Source organism: Podarcis tiliguerta (assembly GCF_965153285.1).
Source record: "Podarcis tiliguerta genome assembly, chromosome: 1".
Lineage (NCBI taxonomy): Eukaryota > Metazoa > Chordata > Lepidosauria > Squamata > Lacertidae > Podarcis > Podarcis tiliguerta.
In genome coordinates this window covers 59334047-59357958 of record NC_139534.1, presented here as the reverse complement: position 1 = coordinate 59357958, position 23912 = coordinate 59334047, and the positions used below count along the sequence as shown (strand labels likewise).

The 23912-nt window shown below is 39.9% G+C and overlaps 1 protein-coding gene across 3 annotated transcripts in view; it reads right to left on the bottom strand.

The window, feature by feature from the left end:
- LOC310671529 (uncharacterized protein) overlaps positions 1-23912 on the bottom strand; it is a 91085-nt gene that overhangs the window by 9289 nt on the left and 57884 nt on the right. For all 3 annotated transcript variants that reach the window (XM_083427762.1, XM_083427763.1, XM_083427761.1), the window contains exons 2-13: positions 19073-19374; positions 17272-17345; positions 16386-16471; positions 15372-15411; positions 14187-14267; positions 11013-11120; positions 7017-7126; positions 6000-6048; positions 4250-4370; positions 2967-3061; positions 2373-2438; positions 1868-1967 (exon numbers count right to left, since the gene is read on the bottom strand). In XM_083427762.1, the coding sequence (XP_083283888.1) occupies positions 1868-1967; positions 2373-2438; positions 2967-3061; positions 4250-4370; positions 6000-6048; positions 7017-7126; positions 11013-11120; positions 14187-14267; positions 15372-15411; positions 16386-16471; positions 17272-17337 (922 nt within the window). In that variant the 5' untranslated portion in view covers positions 17338-17345; positions 19073-19374. The remainder of the gene's footprint in view (positions 1-1867; positions 1968-2372; positions 2439-2966; positions 3062-4249; positions 4371-5999; positions 6049-7016; positions 7127-11012; positions 11121-14186; positions 14268-15371; positions 15412-16385; positions 16472-17271; positions 17346-19072; positions 19375-23912) is intronic.

Sequence of the window (23912 nt, the reverse complement as noted above, 5' to 3'; positions counted from 1 at the left end):
TACATATCTAATGTCAGTTTTAATTTGCGTGCAGAAATCTGTTCCTTTTCATTCCGCCTTTGGGGCCAATGCAAATGAATTTTTTGGCATATACATTGCTATAATACATACACAGAAATACTACATATAAACACTGATTACATTATAACAGTGCAATGCATTTATTCCATCCATCTTGCTCACACTGCCCACATATTCTTGTCCTGAGGATTTCACTTCTGAACAAATAGCTTTCTTTGCATGACCAACAGGCTGGGTTGTGGCCTACCAAGTGAATGCCACTTACAAAAACTTCTAACAATGCATTACAGTAAGTGCAATGGTCTTTAAAGTGCCATCAGACTCTTCTTTGTGTGTGTGTGTGTTTTATAACAGACTAAAATGACACCTCCTCTGGAATTTGTCAGAAAAGGATTTCAATATTGTCCTTCCCTTTTTTCCTTCCACATGAGCATGCTCTAACAAAGAAAAGAAAAATAAGTCCTAGAAGAAAAAGAAACCACTTAAAACCAAATTACATTGTGTCTCCTTTAAAATTCTGGACAGACATTTAGTTTTCTGCACACAATTTACTTTTAACCCTTGAACATGTTCAAGATGCTAGACTTAAGGCAGTTTTCCCCCCTTGCACAAAGTAGCAGCTAGCTAAAGCCATCTGGTAACCTTTATTGACTGTCTAGACACAAGTGAGCTCCACCCAAACTGTGGTTCACTCAGACAGTTTTCACACAGATATATGGGTATTCCAGCTTATTCCTTAGTGCAGCAGACACAGAATGCATTTGCAAGGCATACTATGAGGACTCCTCATAGGGTTGGCAGTGCTCATCTGTTATATACAAGACAACCTACATGCAAAAGCAAAGTTTTGTTGAACAAATCAGATAGACAAGTTTTTAAAAAATAAAATAAAAACAAAAATGGTTAACTAATCTGAAACCTCTCTGTTCACAGCAGTGCAATGGTGGGGCTCAGCAGGCTGTGGGTCCACATATGTAAATGCCTCTGTGATCTCCCACTTGTTTTCAATGGCTCACTGCATCAATCAGATGAGTTCCTCCCCACAACTACAAATGATTAAATATCCGCAGTGGCATAGGAATGGGTGGGAGAAGAGAACACTAAGACTGCACATTGGATTGCTGCACATCTAGCTAGCTGTATAGTTTCTATATCTCCATTTGGTGGCTTACAGAGAACGTCACTACATGGGAATAATATAAGTGACTTCCAGGTACACTTGGCACTCGGTCAATTGCCCTAAGAGTTGGATTAATATGCAGCAGAGCAGCCAAACAAGCCAGTACTACCCCTTATAAAGTAAGTTCTGTAACAGTATATAAGATTTTCTGGAACATATGTAAGAAAAGAATCGTGGTTTCGGCTTGTTTTGAGTTCATCTGACCCACAATGCATTCAGCTCCGTGTTGGTAAATATTTGGTTAACAGATCCAGCTTGAGTCACTGGATGGTGAAATGAAGAGCTTTCCTGCAGGCTCAGAAAGAGTTGAATTAGGTCATTAGTTTTCCTACTTGCTTTCACTGTGGCTTCAAGGAAGGCCTAGAAGATGCATCACGAAATGGCACTTCAAGAGTTGGTGTGGAAGTGCACCCTAACAGAGCCCGTGATGCAGATGAGCAACTTATCACGATACACATTTAGTAAAGAGGCTAACCATTTAAACACAAACAAATGCAATATGAAGTCCAAGAATTGCCATTTTTATATTTGAGCCAATGAAAGGAACACAAAATATTTTGGGAAACTGAGGGATTCTTGTCCATAAAAATTGGCTCTCTTTTTATAAAGTTACATTCCCAGGTTCTTAGCATCATTCAGACTGAACAGTCGAGAGAAACAACTTACTTTTATGCAACTTGAGGATAGTGTAGGCCATGGCTGTCAGAACCCTCTCTCCTTCCAGAATGTAGATATCCCATAGCCGCAGAGTTAAAGTAAATGGGGTCTGTTTATAATATTAGAAAATTTAGATGTTATACATTTGCACATAAACCACAATGCACAGCCACAGTAGCAAAGTGTCCTTTATCAAATCAATACGTATCTTCAAGCCAGAGTCAAGTCTATTTGTACTTTGGTATTAATTTTCTTTCCAGCAAGTAAATTCAGACAGATGTGATTCCCATTTGGGCACTTTAACGCTAAAGAGCAAATTAGTCCAAGTGACAATCCTATGCAAAACAGGACTTTTCGCTTACCAGCCCCATCTTGATTTAGATCACTATCCTAATTAATGAAAATACAAGCGGAATACAAGATTAATTTTGATCAGGCACAAATTATATGGTGCAAGGAAAAAGGACACTGAAGTCATAAGCACGTTGAACACCTCATTCCTCAAGACCCATACCCGGTCAATGAAGCACTGAAGAAACCATTTCGTTGTATAAATCCCTGTAGACATCTGCTCCTTGTCCTAAGGGAGAGTACAAATGAGGAAAACGTTCACTGAGCAGACAAGTTAAAGGGTTGCAAACAATATTTCTTTTAACTCTGAAAACTGGCATGCTTGAAATATCCTTGTATTTCCCCTCAAATGTTAAATGGCACAATAACCATGTACTGTAGTTATGTTTGAATTTGATAGCCATGTCCTGTCAGTGGCTGAATTACTCTCTCATTTTACCTTGAAAGTGCTGCCTGCTTCTAGCTTTCCTATAAAATTATCCGGATTTTTAAAAGTTCCACATTCTGTTCAGCCATAATTGCAGAATAAATTGTTGAGATAAATAACACATTCTCCATTAACAGGAGCAATAAAGGTTTAAAAAGGAAGTGGTGCATGATGAAAAATGTGCTTGTGAATATGTGAACAAAAGATGATACTTCGATAGCTCTATATTTAGCTGGTTGTTACCCTGGGCTCCATTAGGAGAAAGAGTAGGGTATACAAATAACCACACACACACACAGCAAACTTTCACTTAACCACAGAAATTTTTACCATGTGCTTCTTCAGCTTTGGAAAGAGTTTGCTTAAGATTGCCTCATGATGGGCTTGGAATCTCTGTAGCTTTGGGAATCCAGGAATGAAAAATCCTTGGAAGGAAAAAGGGAGGAAAAGCACAGAGTCAGAAGGAATTAGAAAGAAAAAGAGCAGCACAACATCTGATCTGGGTGCAGTAATGGGGACCTTTCCTAAAATGTCCAAATACCAGCAGTTCCAAGCAAGGTGAATGTCAAGTGTGCATATAAAACTCTAGTGTGTTGTCCATAAAACAGAGTTTTACAGTTTCATATTTGGACAAGATCTGGAAGGAACTCTGCCCATGGATGCTGTGGCAGACCAGAACATCCAAAAGGTTGAGTATTTTTTATTTTCCAAAAATACCTTGTACTTAGCCAAGACGGCTCCTAAGACTGTGATTTGAGTTTCTTTGGGCCAGGCCTTGTTCATCCCTGACAGGGTTACTGCTAGTTACAACAGTAGAATGCAACATGGCACCACAAACTTCTAATATCACTAAAATTCAGCTGATTCCTTTAAACCCAAGTTGTTGTTTTTTAAGGAGAGCCGGAGGACTCTTTTGGTCCTCTTTACAAGCCAAGGCATACGCAGAGGGATCAAGGCGCTGGTCAAAGCGACCTCTCAAACTTTAATCTCCTGTTACTTACAGGATTATACAAACTACCCTCCCTTTTTCAATAAAATACAGTCTGCACAGAGATTATTCTTCCCTGCTCCTTCCCAAAGCTTCAGCATGATAAAGGAGCTTAAATGTGGCCAAGTTTCAAACAGACCAACATTTTCTGGATGTGTTTGAACAGTTGCAGTTAAGTATTGTATTTTGCTACATATTTAAAGCAAAGTCCTGTAGGTACCTAGGTCTCACAATATTTCAAAGTTACAAAATATTAATCAAAGTACAAGGGCCTACCCTCGTTCCATTAAGAGACTTCTCTGTACACCAGTAGTAAATGCATATATTGGTAATGAGAGAGGTGTGAGAAAAAAAGAAAGTGATGACAGCCTAATTCCCAAGTCTAGCAAATGAGAACCTATTGTAAAGTGCCCTGGGAATATGATGGAAGGATGGTACAAACGTTGGCTCCCTCGGCCAGTAAAGCGAGATGAGTGCCGCAACCCCAGAGTCTTTCGCAACTAGTCTTAACTGTCAGGGTTCCTTTATCTTTACCTTTTTACAATATTTATGATAAAGGAAATAAACAAACAAAATATTGCAAAGGTGGCAGGGAAGAGTAAGAGTGTTTTCAGCTGAACCTTACCATGCATTGCGTGCCTCTGATTGGTAAGTAGCTGTGCCAGTGCCCAAAAGGCATCCTCTTCATTTAAGTACATCAGCAGGATAGCTGCAATCTGACTCATTCCTTGGCAGTAGCTCACTTCCTGAAAGATCCAAAGATGCAGACACACATTACACAAGATCGGCTTTACAGGAGAGTAGACATTACACACAAAAATGAAAGGCAACTTTCCCATAAGTACATTGAATGGGACACAAGTTTTATCCAAACTATTCAGGCAAGGGGGTGACTAGTGATCCTTGGACATGGGAGTCTGCAGGAATTTTTCTGGGGCAGCAGGCCCTTCTGGCAGATCTGGTGACTGGGCAGCAGAGGACTGAGTAGACCTGGTCTCTGAGAAGCTTGCATGTTAGATCTACCCCTCTCATTGTTTCTCAGTGGGTAGACCTGCCATCTGCCCATGTGTAGACCAGGCATCCAAAAATACTCCCATTTACCACTGAAATTCTCCATTCTTTCCTTGGCTCACTTCACTCATTCCAGTCCTTAATCAATTACACTGGTGTTCAAGTCAGCTTCACAGCACCCCTCTGCCCCCTCCAATAAAACCCCCAATATGCCTCAATGAACTAAGCTTCAAGGCTGCCATACACTATACCTCTACCCAGCAAAATGCATGTAACACTTGGCTGGTGTAATTCACTCTTTCCCTATTACAGCCCTGCTCCCTGCATTATAGGCATAATAATGATGGACTTTTATCTGCCTTGGCATTTGCAGAGTAATAAAAGTAATTCCTTACTTTTGCTATAAGTGAATTCAGATAATATCACAACTGTTATAGGCAGCCCTGCATGAAACAGAAGCACTGCAACACATGCCACTTTAAATTCTTGCTGGATAGCCAATTCAAAGAATAGGATAAGCATCTTCTGTTAAAGGGGGTGGGGATGAGTCTCCCCATGTTCATGGAAACAGTAAATTCTGTAGCTAATTTAAGCATATTCTCTCTTCTCTGCCCTGTGGCTGGAAGTGACTTAACTGACTGTAACAAATTGGAGTCTTCAGCTGTGAAGCTGCCACTGAATGCAGCAAAAGAAGTCACAAAGAGAATTGACCAATATCTTCCATTCAAATAGTAGGTCAGAGTCACAGAAAAGCTACTCAGAAAATATGATGATAGCAAGGCCCAAATATGCGGCTGTGTCTTTCTTTGTATAAAAACAGAGCTATCACAGCATGGTTGAAATCTGCAGAATTTCCAGTTTCATGAACAACCCCCACCCCACCCCCATTAATTGTTTTGGTTTTTGCTTCCAGCATCATGAATGTTTCTAGCAGCACCTGGAGCTAAAGATATTAATGCAATTCTATAAACATACCACCCAAGAAAACGATATACATTGAATCAAGTACTTTTTCTGTATTTAATGACCCTGGGCTCTTCAAGATAACCTCATTTTGCATTCCTCCCCATTTGCTTCTGCCAAATTTGTGTGGAGGTTATACACTGTCACTGTTTATTGAGCATTCATCCTGATCTGTTTGTGTGGAGGTTATGTGACATCATCTGACCCTGCTGTTATCCCACAATTTTCAGCGCACTTTCCCATCGTTTTTCTATGCCACTCAATGCTTTCTGTACATTCATTTCTTGTACAAGAGCAGTATGTTTTGCCAGCACAGAAACTAAATTCTTATTCTAAGCTAAACAAAACATTATTGCCATATAACACTTTTCAGTTTCCTGCTGAATCTGTTAACAGCTTACCGTGTTGTAAACTGAGTAGGCTGACAGGACATGAAACAAGGCTTGTTGCCTATTAAAGAAAAAAAGAAGAAAAGGATGAGTAAAAACAACAAAGAGTGGGATCTGCCCTTTTTTTTGGTATTTTATTTTTATTTTTTTTACTAGTTAAGGTGCTCATTATTTGTAGTGCTTCAGAAGAAGGATATTGTAACCGTATGAGAAACTAAGCAGTAGAACTGGCACACTGCACAATGGTAACATGTGCAGTGTGTCTCCCCATATGGAGGATGCTCTCCCAAAGGAAGCTCGCCTGGCAACTTCACCAGGCAAAAACATTCCTCTTCTCCCAGGACTTTGGCTAATTAAACAATATATGGCCCTTTAAACTGGGCGGGGGGTATTGTTTTTGTTTGTTACTATGGTGTGTATTCTTGTGCTTTTATACTGTGAAGTGCCCTGTGATCTTCGGATGAAGGGCAGTAGAGAAATTTAATTAATAAATAAATGGGTTGTGGAATCCAATGAGCACACAAATAGGTTGCAATATTCTCAAGGGTGCGCTAGCAAGAGGGAGACTCTGTCCTCCTGTCAAACATTATCTCTAAACAACATCAAGATAGTAGTCTGCCAGTTCTTGCCTTCCACCTTATCCACTGAAGGCTGGAACTTAACATCCTAAGCATGTTTAGGAAGAGGGAGGAATGGAGAATAGATTTGGAATGAGAAAAGCTGTGCCCCCCTCCCTCTGAAAGCAATGGGGTGATGTCTGGTTCTTCAGTCTTTCAAGGGGCAATATTTATTTGCTACCATTTCTTTCCTTTGCTTAAATTTTCTTAGAATCAAAATGTACTCTATTTTTTCTTAATTACTCTTACATAATCATCTCCCTGGAGACTTAATCTCTGTTCATTATGTTTTACACTCTTCCTTGACATTTTCCAGGAACTAAAAGCTTTCATTAAGCACATGAAGCAGCTGGACAAAGGATCACAGATAATATATATTTAAAATAGGAGGGAAGATCCATGAGAAACTCACTTTACTCCATAGCGATCCCGGAACATGATGTGGTTTCGAAAGGTGCGATTGACATCAAGGTCTATCTGCTTGATTTCTGATGAGAAGCTCTTGGCTTGTTCTTTCATTTTCTGCATGAAGGAAGATGGGTTAAAGCATTAAGAAAATATTTTGAAGCATCTAGAGGTACCTGAACCTCTGCTTTTGGGTGGCTTAACAACATAAACAACAGAAAACACTAACTGAAGTTGATGCACATAATTTGGAATAATATAGCAGTCAGATTAGAGGTGTTACTGGTAAGGAAAATCTACTTATGTATGCAGTTTAACTAACTGTTAGAGCGGGTATGGCTAACATTTTTAGCCAGAGGACCATATTCACCCTTGGGTAACCCTCTGGGGGCTCCATACCAGTTGTAGCGGTAGCCAGCCCACACTCTCACATACATGAGAGTGAACCCATAAATAGCACACTGCCAATCTGTGCAGATCAGTTGAAGGGGGGCGTTATTCATCCCCTTGGCTCTCTGTAAATGTTTGGCCAGGGAGGAAGCAATTTGCATCCTTACTAGGGTGCTGGGGCTCTAGTGTGTCTACTTTATTTCCCCGCTTTTTCTCCTAATGCCACCAATAATATCTTGTGGGGTCTTGGGAGAGTTAGAAAAAAATGCTCCGAGAGCCAGATCAGAACTCTGAATGTCAGATTAGAGAGTTTGACTAGGATCAGGGTTAAAATCTCCACTCAACTATTGTTAACTGGGTGATTTTGGGCCCATCACTATATCTCAACCAAACCAACCTCATAAGGTGTTTTTGAGGATAAAATGGGAAAGGGGAGAACTTTGACCTCTTTGGAGGAAATGTGGGATATAAGTGTAATAACAACTAACTAACCAAATAACTTAAAAGAGTCTTTTATGTTGTTCAGTTATCTGGGGCTATCAAGCTATGGCAATATTCAAACGCAGACAAACATTCTGAAATACTTTACAGTTATCTCTTAGGCTAACTGTCTTGATGTAACTTTTTGCCATATCCCACAAAAGTCCCACCCCATAAATCTTCCCAATCTTCCCAGAGTCTTTTTCAAACTGCAGGTCACTTATGTTATTATTTTTACTCAAGGGAACATGCTGGGAAGTTCATCATATTCTATATAAGCCAGTCTACTTGCATGCCAGACACTCCTGCTTTTCAACATAACCTTCTGTGTCTGCCCTCAAAGAAGCACATGGATAATGCATTACACTTTCATTGATGGAAGCAACACACAGATGCCCTTTGTGAAAAATCAAACTGAAGGAAATAGTCCTGAGTTGGCAAAATGGATTGCTGACAGAGAAGGAAGAGTATGTGTGCCCACACTTTGGTCAGACACATAAACTCCAATCTAAAGGGGCATATAGAATGTATTTTGCATAGATGAAGGCGTGCTGGATTTGGAGATGAAGCTGTAGCCAAAGCAAGCATGAATCTTTGTTTCTAGTAGCAAGATGCTTAAAATAGTTTGGACGACAAAGGCCCATAGATTTTATGGGAAATCAATCCTTTCACATTCCCTTATGAAAATCTGGCTCCGACTTTCTTTGAGATCACGAAGAGCTAATTTCTGGCCTCAGGTGGCACGAAGGATGAGGAGGATTATGAAGAGCCGATTTCCTGGATTTATGTTCATGAAAAGCCTATTATACAGTGAGTCTCTTGTTTATTGCAGACCCCTCAGGAGCTTAGTTAAACTGCTTGTGACTTTTGTTTATTCTAATCACTTGCTGTGTGACATGGCTAGGTGGGAACATCCCCTGAACAGGATGCAAAGGCAATAGTTGAGATAATTCTCTTGATAACCCTGCCTCAGAAGTACAGCTGTTTTAGTTAGTGGAAGTTTCCGGAGAAATGTTGGGATCGGTGACACGCCAGTCATGTGTTCATAGGCAGCATGTAATTACTTTATACTCTGCAACTATCTGGATGTTTTGAAAGAACTGATTTTGTTACGCTCTTTTGTAACCAACTGGAGTCATATGTCCATACTTCCAAGTTCCATGGATAGGCTGACAAAACATTGTTTATGGAACTCAATGGCTCAACAAAATAAGAAACTGACAGATTCCCACAGACAAGCGTCCTTCTCCTTCTTATGTTCTGAGGAAAGAAACTGTCTGAATTATTAAACATTGCACATCAAACATTTCTGACGACTCCTGGAAAAGAGGATGAGGGTTCTACAGAGAATTATTTGTGGACCACTCTGGCTTCAGAGAGCATGTGGCAGTCACATGTTCTCTCTGAAGTTTTGGTCCATACTAACTGTGGCATATGCATATTATTTGGGAAATGACATGGGCCATTTGAAAAAAAAAAATCCTCAAAATGCTGTTGCTTTTCTTAATAAATACCACTCTCATTTATAGTACAGAACTGGCTGCTTTCAAAAGAAGCACCTTTGTGGATTTTATCTTATGAAACACAACACTGGCTGTGGAAAGAACCTTGGAGAAAACAGGACAGCTCCAAATTTTTCAGAGGACAAGAAATCTCGTGCATCTGTGACAAGCCTGCTTTTAGAAGTGGAATTCTTACAGGGATGTCAGTGACAAATTATTGTTGATCAAGGGCTTGCTACCAAGGAAAAAATCCCTAAAATTGGGATTAAACAGGTAGTGAGATACTGGTAAAGCAAATCCTGTTATATACAAAACAAAACAAAATCCTTCCAGTAGCACCTTAGAGACCAACTAAGTTTGTTATTGGTATGAGCACTTAGTTGGTCTCTAAGGTGCTACTGGAAGGAATTTTTTTATTTTGTTTTGACTACAGCAGACCAACACGGCTACCTACCTGTAACCTGTTATATACACTTTTGTTTAAATGACATTTACTTACTTAATTTATTTTTTGTATATAAAAAAGGCTAAAAATCATAAATAACATATGGGAGAAATCTCCAGAAAAAAACATGATAGATAACTAAGAGTAACATATAAAATGAAGGTTGATGTTTAGTCTGATTATTCTGTCTCTCTTCACAAGTTCCATATTATGCAGCACACAGTTCCCAATATACTGGTCATTGATGCAGATGATGCTGTTTTTATTAAAAGGAAGCGCAGCCTAGAAATCAATGGATAGAATCCTTAGATAAACAAAACTCTGCTCGTGCAGTAGAGCTTTCCTGGTTCCTCTCCTACTACCCCTTGCCTGCCCTCAAGCTGTTCCATAGGGTCAATGAGCCCCTGGAATGGCACACAATGCGATTCAAGGGGCTGCAAGAAGATAGAGGAAAACTAAGATAATTTGGTAGGGCTGCCTTGCACAAGGAAATTTCTGTTACTGCAAGATATCTCTGGTCCCAAGAATATGACTTGAATAGCTTTTTAGCAGTCAAATATACTTTGTTTCACAGAAGTACAGATATCTTTTACAATCTTAGATTTTCACACACATATTTTTCATTTATCGCATACAGTCTGCGTGTTCCTCAAGACTGTGCTTTTGTATTGGGTATATGATAGGTTTTCAGCATTAGGTTTCGCAAAGTCTTGTGTTTGGGAAAATTATACTCTTCTTCCTGGGAGTGATTCACTGCTGTGTAGAATATGATTGCAGAAGTATCATGGTCATCAGCTGGATAACTTTGGTCACATAACTAATTAAGACAATTTAGCATTTGATAAGCATTTTTTAAAAACATTTTTTGTCTTATTCATTCATTCATTTATTGGAGGGTATGCATTCTCCTATTGTACAATTATGCACGGGAGAGCTCACTTACTCTCTATGTTTTTTTAAACAGAGAAGGGAAGCATTGAACATTGTGCACACCATATTTCTGACAGTCAAATGCCTTCCTTCACTTTTGAATTAAAGTAAGTTAAAGTGCTAAAATATGAGGAAGAAAAAAGTGAGCTGAAAAACTTACTGAACTGAAAGGGGGGGGGAGCAGTTGAGCGGTTGGCTCATTAGTGTCCCACCATACCATGAACTTCTGTGTTGTATGAAACCAAATATGACTTACCTCATACTTTCCTTCATTCTCCATCTTAATGTTTTCAATATCCAGCAGGAGTGACCAGACTTGGCCTCGCACCTGGAGGGGAATCCCTTTATAAACTCTGCGGAACATCTACACAGTTTTAAAAGAAAAGTAAAGTAAATTAGCACAAACTGCTCAGTTGTGTGTGTGTGTGTGTGTGTGTGTGTGTGTCTCAAATGTAACAAAACTTGTAACAGGTTGGCAGTGCTTATACAGATTATCTAGTCATTCTGAAACAAAATGTCCCAGTCAGATATCCCTTGGGGGAAGCAGAGGGGAGGAAGTCCCACTGCACTAGCGGGACTCATCGTGCTGACTTCAAGTAGTGCAACAACTTAGTTGAATCTGGCCCGTGTGTGTGTGTGTGTGTGTGTGTGTGTACATATATATAAGGGCACTGATCTATTTAATTTTTGCTCAAGAAGCTCCAAGAATCTTGAAACAAGTGACTGTCAATTCAGCAAAACATTTTTTTACTTATTCCTCCTTTCCATTTCACTCCCCTCAAGTTCTCTAGGGAATAATAAGATGAATAAGGCATTCTAGAGAAGGCCAGACCTTTAAACAAAAAAACAAAAAAACCCAGCATTGGCTCTTTCATTATAGACCAGCAGTGGGAAAGACTCTGCAGTACAGTCATAGAAATAAATGGGTGCTGTTATGACTGGCACCAGTGCATTAAGTTTCACTTATATTCTTTGTTGAATCGTGATTGTTTTAATAAGGCACCTGAATACACAAATGTGTGCACATGCGCACACACACACACAATGTAGCAGCAATGTAACACAAATTCTGCATCAGGAACAGAAGCACTTTGAGACATGTATACAATTACCTCTTTTTACAAAATTATTTTTACTTCTGAACAGGAAAAAGAGGAACTACGCAAGCCACTGAAGCCTTTACCAACTGCTCAGTGAAATCCTATTCTCCCCATTCCACATCACCCAGCTTCTATGATTTCACCAGAACTTGTTCAGATATTAACATGCCTATTTGTGTATCCATAAAAGCTATACATTTTTCAAACAGAGAGATTTTTAGGGTACCATATTCCATGCTCACTACAAAATTCCATGTTTATATAGTGTGATGTCTGAATACTACAGTATTCCTAACTGGACTGGAATGTACTGATTCAATGAGAAAAAGAAAATGAAAGGTATTGGGGCAGGGGGAGGAATATTCCATGAGCAGAGGAAAGATTAAGCCACAATAAATACCAGTAGATCATTAAATCAGGGTACAATGGCAGTACAAAAAATTATATGATACCCAGGATTCCAGGCCATACCAGGCTAGTTAAATTCTTTTCCACATTGCTTCAGAGATCAGTGGTAACTGCATTTTCTTGTACAATTAAGAAATCTACAGAGAAAGGAGCATATTTTTGCTATGGTTCTAAAAGTTAGATTTTTAATTAGTGCAAATCCAACAGCATGTAGAGTAAATAGCTTCAAGCACTACTTCTCTGCCAATATTTCATTTCAGAGCATTGCAGGGAGCAAGTGCCCAACAAGATAAAATTATAATGAACAAACTGCCTCTAGTTTATCTATCTGAAGTTCTCATCCACTTAAAATCAAAGTTGTAAAATGCCTCAGTGCCCTGAGAATCACTAATCACAGAAGGGCAGCCATTTCACTTTGAAACAAACTGTTTTAGGAAGCAATAATCCACCCTGAGAAAGCAATTCCCTCTTTCCCTTAGTGTTTTTCTCTGACTCTTAACGTTTTGAAATAAGGAAGGATTTCCAAAGGCAACTGAAAGGATTTGCTCTGGATATTTTATTATGTTTTTATATGTTTTTTTATTCCGTATTTTTTATTCCTATCTTATTGTTGATAAATGGTTTGAGACCATTTGGTGAAAATGTAGAAAACAAATTGAAACAAACCAACCTCTGGGAGCTAAATAATTTTACATGGTATTCCAGAGCTGCTCACCTACTTCTTAGAAGGTGCTTACAAGAAGGAAGCATTTTAACTTTTCTTCATTTGGATTAGGGGCCATACACTCTTCAAATTACCGTACAACCAACTCTGCAAATAACTGCTTGCCAAATGCCACTGATCATAATCCAGGCCTCTCTCTCCCATCCTTTTCTCTGAAACCTGCAATTCAAGCAAAACTAGTGCAATGTACACGTTGTTGAACAACTCTGACTAGGAGCACTGATATTTGGGCTCCTTTTCCAGCATGATAAAATGCTTTAAGGCTGGTGGACTTTTTTAAGCCTTAGGCACAGTTGACTAAATGATCCATTTTTACAATTATTATTATATTTATATCCTGCTTTTTCCCTAGTCAAGGAGACTTACACAGATAAAATAGAACAAGCTAAAAACACAGAAAAGACCATTATTAAAATGCAACCAAACACTAGTTACAATGGGACGGTTGTAGCACTAAGCATTTGAGATTTCATATGTAGGGTGAATGACACAAAATGAACACTCCACCATTCTGTAATTGCTCTGTTGGGTCTAGTATGCTTCTTTCTGTAGTGAGCTAGCCATTCCCAGAATGTGCAGAGTCCTAATTCCACAATGCCAAATTTGCTAATAAATTCCAATTCAATTGGGGAGTCTCCTTTTGCTTATTCTTATGCCTTAGTCTGAGTATGACAGAGCATTATTCACCACAGAATGTTACTGAACAGTCAGACTCAGCAACTGGGATAAAGTACTGCTGTAATCAGAGGCCCAAACAATCTTCTTGAAAAATTTACACACATTTCTCATTCACATAGCTGAAAGTGGCCAGAGGACAGAAACAAAGCCTTCAATGGCCTACTCAGTTTTCGGCACCACAATTGTGAAAAGAAAGGACACAATACACTCTTCAGTCTTCCATTTTCTTAAAATAAAAGCTAGAATACAGTGGTACCTCGGGTTAAGTACTTAATTTGTTCTGGAGGTCTGTTCTTATCCTGAAACTGTTCTTAACCTGAAGCACCACTTTAGCTAATGGGGCCTCCTGCTGCTGCTGCGCTGCCACTGCACAATTTCTGTTCTCATCCTGAAGCAAAGTTCTTAACCTGAGGTACTATTTCTGGGTTAGCGGAGTCTGTAACCTAAGCGTATGTAATCTGAAGTGTATGTAACCCGAGGTACCACTGTAATGCTACTAAAATGTGTTACAATTCCGCACCTTTTCACTGTTTCTGTATTTTCCCCATTTTCTTAGCATCTTCAGCCATTTGTCCACTCGTTCAATTTCCTGAAGTTTTTGCTGGAACAGAATTTTGAAAGTGTAGTTTAGAGGGTTTATTTCCAATTTGTGTGAGCAAGAAAGGAGGGAGAGCTAGATATCCAAGCCATCAGAATATAGAGTCATATGGTGCATGTAAGACATTAGCTTTAAATATTTTAGCTTTAAACAGACAAGAAGGAATTTCCCCAACTGCATTCATTCCTTATGCTAGAAAGTAGAAGGTTCCAAATAAAATTTTAGCTCATATGCTACTTTAGGGGTAGAAAACCATTAGTTCTCCAGATATTACTGGACTACAACTTCCATCATCCTAGACTATTGGCCATGTTGGCTGAAAAGGATGGGAGCTGGAGTCCAACAGGACCTAGAGAGTTTGAGGTTAGGCACTCCTGTGCTATTCCTTCAGTATTATTATCTTGAATCTCATCCAAACTGTACAATGTATGATATGGCTTAACACAATGCTGTACAGCTAGGTTTGCATAAACCTACTCTGAGCATGGCAAATGCTCTTTCATTCAACTGCAACAGCACATATGACCCACAAGCAAGATACTGAATGATTTGATGGATGATGGACTTGACCCTTAAAAAGACAGGAATATCACAGAGTGAGGTGCTTAGACTCCCTCAACTAGGTTTGCAGATCTAATGACTACAGTGCCACACTTTCTCACCTCTAATTTATCCATAATGCCCAACCATCCTTCTAATTATTGCCAGCAAAATTTACAAGAATTCAGCAGCTGACCATTCTTCCTCAGGTCAAGCTAAGCTGCTAAGCAGCCTCCCAGTTTTGCATGTGAAGCTTTGGTGCTGCATTTTAGAATCTACAGAGGAAATATAATCAAACCTTCCTTGTGATGAAGTTCCATTATCTTCATAGCTGACTAAGGCCTAAACACAGTCATCTGGAAGTCTAATTGAAATCAGCAGGACTTGCTTCCAAGCAAGCGTGTTTATGTTGGGATGAAGAGCTATTATTATTTATCCAGAGAGCTAAGATTCTTATGTTAATAATTGCAGTGTCTTTCATCACTTGCTACTGAAAAACAAACACAGCAGCAGCAGCTGCCACCTCCCCCCAATTACTCTAGAGAAAGAAAAGCTCCCAGTTCCTACCTTCTCCTCCAGAGCACTGCGGGTTGGTAGCTCATGCTCACTGAAAGATGAAAAATTCTAAATGAACCAATGCATAATGCAAGAAGTGTACAAGCAAAGTGATCCTGTACAGAAAGGAGGCCTGACAATATGCTTCAAATGATTTGGGGGGGGGGGGGGACATAGGATTGTATATAAAGTAGCACTAAGTGACTCATTCCACCAGTGCAAGGATTTCTGCTTTTGCAATGGAACATTTCACCGCTCTTCTCTCCCTTTACTGCCCAGAAATCTGTTATAGGGGCTCCTCCAACCCTCCACAGCAGATTTGGAGAGGCTACAGGGTGTGTATGAGTGAAGAAGGGAGGAAGTTCCACTGTATAGGTGAAAATTCTTGCACTGATGGGATGCATTAGGTGGAGACTACCCATAGCAGATTACTGGTCTACTACTTGGCTAAGGAGGTTCTTATTAACTTGACCATTTCTTTATTTCACATTTGATCAATGATGCCTGGCCCCAGAAAATGTGGAAACAGTGTCAGAAGGGAGATCTCCCTTGGGCTCTTGTTCACAGATGGATACAATACATAAAACAAAAAGCTATAAATTTGCATAAACCACCATAATAGAGGTGGCAAAAAAGAGGGGTTAAAATGCTACGCACTCTGAACACCTGAATCTCTCTAAAGGGCAGCTGTAGAAAGCTGAAACAGTGCTGCATTTCCATGCTTTTCAGAAACTGTTTACATCCTATGTACATAATCTGCCTGTATAAAGGAAACACAAATATTGATTTCCAAGGACCAAACCCTCTCATAGCTTAGCTGTACCTTATCATGGCAGGAGTTTTCATAAGCAACAGAAAGTGATTTCCTCTCTGCTTCTGACTTGCACAAGTGGACAAAAGTACTAGTAAAGGCACTTGGCTGAGGTACAGTGGTGGAGGACCCAACCATGACAGTGAAAGGGATGCAACTGCGGCCTTCAGCACTAGTTTCAGCAAAATGAAGAGGACAAGAAAAGGGGAACTTACTGCAAAAACCCAAATCTATCAGTGACTTTGTAGAGAGTGAAGTCAGCATCTTCCCATGGATCAATCTGAGCTCCTTCCTGCCTTCCCTGTAAAGAAGGTTGCACAATAGTTTACACTATGGTGACTAACAGATGATATCATTTTGAGAAGAAATGGAGAAAATTTATGATGCCATGTGTTCTTACGTCATTTTTACTCATCCAAGACTAGCCATGGGTTGATTTTGTGTCTTTTATAAGTTGTAAGCGTAAAGCAGGTCAGCAAAGTGATGGGTGGGTATGAACTAATATTTGTACAATGGCAGCTGTCTTGCCTATGATATGCACTGGGCACAAATATGTTGTTTTTGGTTGCAAGTACCTCACTTCTACAATGACTGCAGTATCACTGTTCTTCTTTGCCTGTGGCCCAGCATGAAATGGAGGGGACCATTTAAAAGATTATACCTCATGGACAAGAAGGATCAAGGATGGGAAATGAAAATGTAGCACTTATAGCTTTCCTTATCATTGTGTTTTGAGACCCTGAACCCTTTACTGAAGTTTCTGCTTTCTGCAGAATGTTGGGGAAATACATGTCTGGCTGCAGAACCAGAGGGCACACAGCGAAAACAAGCTGCGTAGTATATAATCAATATACTGGGGCCAATTAATCCCTCACTTGCTAGGACCCCATGGTCCCTTCATCCCTCCAAAATGTATGAAAAACCAAATAATAAGGATGATTTGAAGATGGATGGCATTGATCAAGGGAAAATTGAATATCCCATATTGCTATTTTCTGAATCTGGTTGACTTACTACAAGTTCCTGTGTTCTGTAGACAGTTAAACCAAAAGAAATCTTTGGTTGGTAGCATATTAAGTGGGAGGAAAGCAAGGTTCTTACCTTCTCATACTTAGCAATGATTTCTGCCCTTTCCTCTGCTATTAAGGCATCTATATCTTTCTTCATGTCAAAGGCTGTAAGAAAAGGAAAAGGCAAACAATGACATTATAAGCAGCAGTCATAGCAGGGGTGGGGGGCAAATGTGCTAATAGAAAAAGGCTTCGCTTACAACTAAAAGCCATAAACCTTATCATAAAGCTAAATAACAGGCTTAAGCTGCAAAATCCCAATAAAATATATACTGAGTTCATATTGCACAACTCAAGCTTTTTGGAGGGGGGAATCACCACCAGCAAGAAAAAGACAGGCAACTAAAGGTAATTATTGCAAGAAGCAGCACCTTCAAAATCTTTCCCGGTTTTCAATCACATTTATCAAATTTTCTACAGATAGGAATATACATATAGTATTATTGATTTACAATGAAAATTATATTCCATTATATATAATAATATGCCAAGTCAAGTCCACTTACAACAGTATAAAATAAACATAGCAAAAATATAAGATACACAAAGCAACTACAAAAGCAATAAAACAACAGGAAAGGGTTGACTTGAAACTGTGACTCATACTTGTGATGACAAGGGGAATGCAACTGCAATCCTAGACACTCTTCTAATCAAACATGTTGATAATGCTTTTTAAATAGAGACAGAAAGCTACCAGTCCAGAATGGTTCAAGATAAAAACCAGAGTTAATTTATCCTGTCGTTCACTTATACCAGTCTAACTGCATGAGACGACAGCACAACCACTGTGTTAGAATACAGGCCACACCAAATTCCATAAAACAGAGGTCAGGATTGAAGGGCAATTAAAAATAAAGAAGAATGGAGAGTGCTGAACACCTCTCTCAACTAAAATTTAGTCCTAAGCCCATTTCTTTTGGCTATTTTTCATTTTGCATGGGTTACTTCTAGTCTTGGGATACCTAGGGCAAGAAAAATGTCCCTGAAGGGGTGGGTGGTACTGAAGATACATTTTAGCACTTATTCTGCATTTATGAAACCCCCTGTGCACCTTACAGGAATTTAATGGTAACCAGATACTAAAATACAAGACTGCCATCGGTTCATGAAGGAGGGTAGTGGATGCACCTCCATCTTTTGTTGGAATGTCTGGCACCACTGAGGTGGGGATGTCTTCTGATAAGACTACTCGGGCCTCTCCCAAACAACAAGCTTGCCCCTCTTATCCTATCTCTCCTGTCTTTCTGATTAGTCATGCCAAGAGGTCTCCGTAGGGCTCATGACAGGTACACTCCCGTACGCACAATAAATTTGGTTATGTGGTTGGAAAGAACAGATAGTTAACATCAGGAGTAAGTTCTTCCACCTAACCTGATCCATGGAATAGGTTAAGCAGAACATTATGAAATGGTGGCCAACTCTGTGTGGTACAAATGCTGCCAGGATTGTGAAGGATGACAGCTGATCACAGAACATGGAGGTGTTTCAGAACTGGTTTCAAGCCTCCTGGGGTAGACCTCCCCAGCAGAAAAAGGCATGCAAATTGGGTGAAAAACTGTAGAGCAGCAAAAACTTGGGTCTCTTTCATCATGAGATTCCAACTGCACTGAAAAAGTCCAGGAATAGCAGAAGTCTCAGCCTTTTGAGTCTCCCTTTCTTTCTTTAGAGTATACTAACTAGGTCAGTACACAAGCTGGAAGCCCTAAATAATGGTAACCCTTTATTTAGCCTCAGTATTTATTCTGCTCTGTCAAAAGCACTAAATCCACATAAGCATTCACAGGAAATGAAACCAGTGAATGCTGCAGATGAAACACGGAAGGCCTTACCTGAGATGGTCCTTACGTCTCACGCTGCACGTCTTGAGGCTGGGGTGGCCTCTCCCTCCTTGATGCTACCTGACAGAAAACATTCCAAGTGCTCAATGTGCCTCTTTGCATCCACCTCTTCCGTCCGCAGCTGGCACTTTCAGGCAGCCCTTAGCATGGTCCCTCTCAGCCTTGCCCACCAAACTCCATAGTCAGTGAAAACTTTTCTGCTTTTTTCTACACAACTGATGATCATTGGTCAGGTTGAAAGAAATACTGCTTTTCCTTTTTATGCAGATGATCTCCTTCTTCCACTGGATTGACTGAGGGAAAATTAAAAAACAAATATAACTTTTTAAGCCTCAAAAGCTATGACACCCCCCCCCCCCCAAGAATTGAAATGCATTCATCACAAACTATGTTCTCATATTACTTAGAGTAAGGGAGCAGATATGTAAAATCCCAGAGCAAAAATCATGGCCACTGTGCTAGCTAAAACCATTGTCTAGTTTAGCACTATGTGTGAACCTGCACTCATGGCTTATCTCACTCTAGAATAACCATGAGCTTTCTCCTTCATTTATTCCTAATGACTTGTTTGGGGCAGACAAATCTCAAGCCTGGGTCTGCCAGTGGGATGCCACCAATTAAGGGATTTCAGGAAGGGGCTGAATTTGTATAAGATAATATGTACACAAGTTCACAGAGACAAACTATTCCTTATGCAAAACACACTGTATGCTTTAGATAGTACATAACTTTGGATACCTCTGATTTAGCCCAATCTAACAACATTGTGTATTTTGTGATACCAGTTATACTTTTTGCTTAGCTAGCAAAAAAAATTATTCTGAACAGTAAATAGTTGTTCATGCTGTACTGCATTTTTTTTAGGGGTGGAATTTTGCTGTCACTTTACAAGGCACTCATGATTAAGTTTTTAAAATGAATGAGAGAGAGAGAGGGTGAGAGAGTATGAAGCACAGGAGTTAGTATTTCTATAGTAGCATGATGTCATTTGTCGACAATTTGCTTATGTAAGGGAGCTCAGTTTAAAGGCAACATCTGATTTTAATCAGCCTTTCATTTTCTGACATGGCCGATTGGCTCTCCAAATCAGTTGTGTTCAGCACCAGTATCTTCAGGTCATTGAGGCTTCAAAGAAATGCTATGCATCAGATACCCATAAAACTCATCCAAAACCCCTGCCCGCCTCCCAGCAAGTCTTTGCTCATGTCAGCAGAAACGAGATGTTAGTATTCTTTAATGGGACAGATTGAGTTGGATTTCTAGATTTCTGGAAAAAACTAAGAAAGAACATAAAGAAGTAGCACACAGCACAGCACAGCACCCTAGCATAGAATGGTAATCACAACACCAGTTATTAAACTGATTCTTTTTAACCAGTTCAATTAGAGAAGAGGGAGCAATGAGATTGAGCTATATGACAACAAACGAAATGACATGCAATGGCCATAGATCAGTGTCTCTGAAAGCAGATCTGCTGCAAGAGAGGATAGAAAGGGAAATCCAGTTCTGTTCACATTTCATGAGGACTTTTTGAAAGAAAAGAAAATCACAAACGAATGCAGAAATTTGGAGATCTGAATATCAGAAAAATGCGAAACTGAGAAATTCCTCCATCCTTAGCACCAAGGAAGTGCAAAGCAAGGTACAATTTGGAATACAAAAAGTGGGAGACCAGGCAAGATGTGCTAAACTCACCCAAGCTCATCTCAAGAGTGGGCTCCAGTACTGAAAGCAAGTCCAACTGGAGAAAAGCAGTTGCAAGGGGAGTATTCAGCATTCAGCCGCCCATCCCCGCACAACACTAGAATTTTAAATTGTATCACCACACCCACTAACAGGATGGAGCTATGTTAGGCACTCATACTATTTTGCTATAATTTACATGATCATTCTATTTTCATAGCAGTTGGGAATCACTCAGAGCAGTGGCACAGCTAGCCGCCCAGGTGCCCAGGGCAGTGCACATGCCCTGCGCCCAGATGAGCTGCCCATGGGGTTAGGGCAAGCCTCCTATTGGGTGGGGCAAGCCAGGGCACAGAGCCTTGCCGCTGCCTCCCCCTCAGCTGTACGGCAGCTGAGGAAGAGATGGCAGGCAGGCGCAAGCCCCTCACTGCGAGCCTGCAGGCGCCTGAGCCACCGTGTCACTGCCACACGGCACATGCCACAGTGTGGCAGCCAGTGCCCCCCCCCCCCCAGCTAGGCTTCTGACTCAGAGCACACTATTTGTTTTTTCTCCATGAGACTGGTGCCATTTTGTCACAAAGTGACATTTCAGCTTGAAATTGACAATTTTTTTCAACTTTTAGAATGAAGAGCACATATGAAATAACTCTGTTCCACTCATGACCCCATCCACTCAAAGCATGTTCTCAGCAGGATGATTCACTACCTGTACAGTAATCCAGGCTTTCACTCGGTCTTACTCGACCTGACCCAGCATCCCTGACTCATCACTTGTAAAACAGCACAATGCAATGGTCAAACCTATTTGCGTTGTCAAGCAACGAAGTAGTTATAATGCTTACTGTGGAAATGATGAGATTTCCTATGATCTCTATGCTAACTAGGAGCGGTGCTCAAGCTATGTCTTCAGGGTTAACATGGCACCTTCCTAGCCTGATAGAAAATGTAACAGAATGATGGCAGCTACTTTGATTTCACATTGGTATAAAACCTGTTCTGCTTAGTGTTATAAAGGTATACCCTATGGCTTGGCATAGGCCAGTTCAACTAAATTAACCTCTGAGTCTGTGACCTCCCCTTCCCACCAACCCAGATAAGTTTAAAATATACTTGTGGATGAGCCGTATCAGCAAAAGGAGTTGACAGAAAATAAGTGGGAGGATATTTTTGTAATGAACAGTAAAGACTTGATAGGACAGGTTGTACTCCCAACTCCTACTTTCTATAGACTTGATGGACAGCTTAGTGTTGCTTCTGCATGTTAGAAGCATACTTTGCTTTAGTTTAAAATGAAGAAACAAGATGTTAATAAGTAGGTGTGATACTGGCGGAGACAAACTACTTTAAATAGAAACTAAACTCTTCAGTGTCAACATTTTCTTCCAAGACTTCTACAGCAATTCTTCATCTGCTATTTTTAGATCTTGCAGAGGATAATTAAGACAAACATTTGTTTTGCTTCAGCCTAGAACTCATCTGCCAGATGATGGAAGCTAAAGAAGCAAGAGTTTCTTTTTTGGTCTTGGCTTAAAACAAAAAAAAAAAAAAAAAAAAAAAAAAATCCCTTTTACTTGACACATACATTATTAAATTGTACAGACCACACCAGAAAAAGTAGACAAACTGAAGAAAAATCTTTGACGCATGCAAATATTTCTTAAGCCCCTCTCTCACAGATTTTACAAACAAATTAATCATTCTTATGTTCCATATAGGATCAAATACGTGCAGCTGTGCCTTTGGAAGTGTTTTGTACACACACAAATATGTCCTGTTCCAAAACTGCCAACCACTTTCTCCTGCATTTTATTTTCATGTTTGCCATTAAACCTGATTAAAATAGTTCCTTTAAACACGCCTGAAATTAAGAAGAAAAGCATCTGTGGCCAATTCAGTCTTGATTTGTGGTTTGTTAAACTGTGGCTTGGTGTCATGTGCAAGCCAGGCCAGTGCTGTAATATCTTGTTGTCCCTTAATCTTTCATAGAACTTGGTTAAATATGGTTGCTAACTATCTGCACTCTGTTTTAAACATTAAGCAGCCACAGCACGTAACCTAGTATTTCATGGCCAGAAGGGGGAAATCTTGTTGGTTCTGACTGATAATTTCTTAGCCCAAACCAAACAATAACCCTCTTCTTAAAAGACCCATAACCTGTATGTTGCATTTAAGCTGGAAATGACTTCTAATTCTGGAAAAATTCATCAGGCACACTTTAATATTACAAACACTGTATCTTAAATCCCTGCAATGACTTTTGTATAAGGCTGCAGATCTCTGCAATCCACTGTGTTCATGGGGTTTTATGCCTTAAATTCACTTTACATAATGTCCCAGAGGTGTGTCAATTAACATTAACAGTTGCATTTTTTCCTGATGTTTATAAGTAACAACTCACATTCTGGAAATATGTTCTAAGATGTTTTTTGTTTTGTTTTCTAAATGAAAGGAAGGGATGCTTCCTCCCCTCCCCCCTTTTCTGTGGGACACTGAACACTGGAAGAGATGCTTTCTACACTTACTGGATATCAATTATTCAATAATGGTATTTAAATAAAACTGAGGGATAATGAGGTTCCGAGACTGTCCGAAGCCAAACCCTCGAGAATAGAAGCTCAAGAGAGTCCTTGAGCTGTTCTTCACAGCAGGAAGCACTGAGAAAATTAGCTGTCACCGTGCCCTGACTGAGCACACATACTGCATGAGGTTTGATGGCCTGCTAACTTCCACTGATGCTCTTTCTGCTTGGCCTATATTTGTGCATGTATGAGGCACATGGTTTTTCTTTTTCATCTAACCTAAAGGCTGAGGACCAGTTATAATAGGAATTGGGAACCTGTGGCCCTCCAGATGATGTTGGATGAAAACTCCCATCAGCTTGAACCATTGGCAATACAGGCTGGGGCTGAGCGTGATGTGGTTCAACAATGTCGTCTAATAACCACCTCTTATTCTTCCCACTATTCTGTGAAGTTGGTTAAAAATATATATGTCTTTTTCAAAGTAACTACAGTGAGCTACACAGCCAAACAGGACTTTGTCCCTTTCCTTACCGAAACCCACTTCTATCAACTTGATCATACATAAGTAAAATTGGCCAGAATATAATCTGGTTGCAGCTTTGAACTGAGTCTTGCGGACAAACATC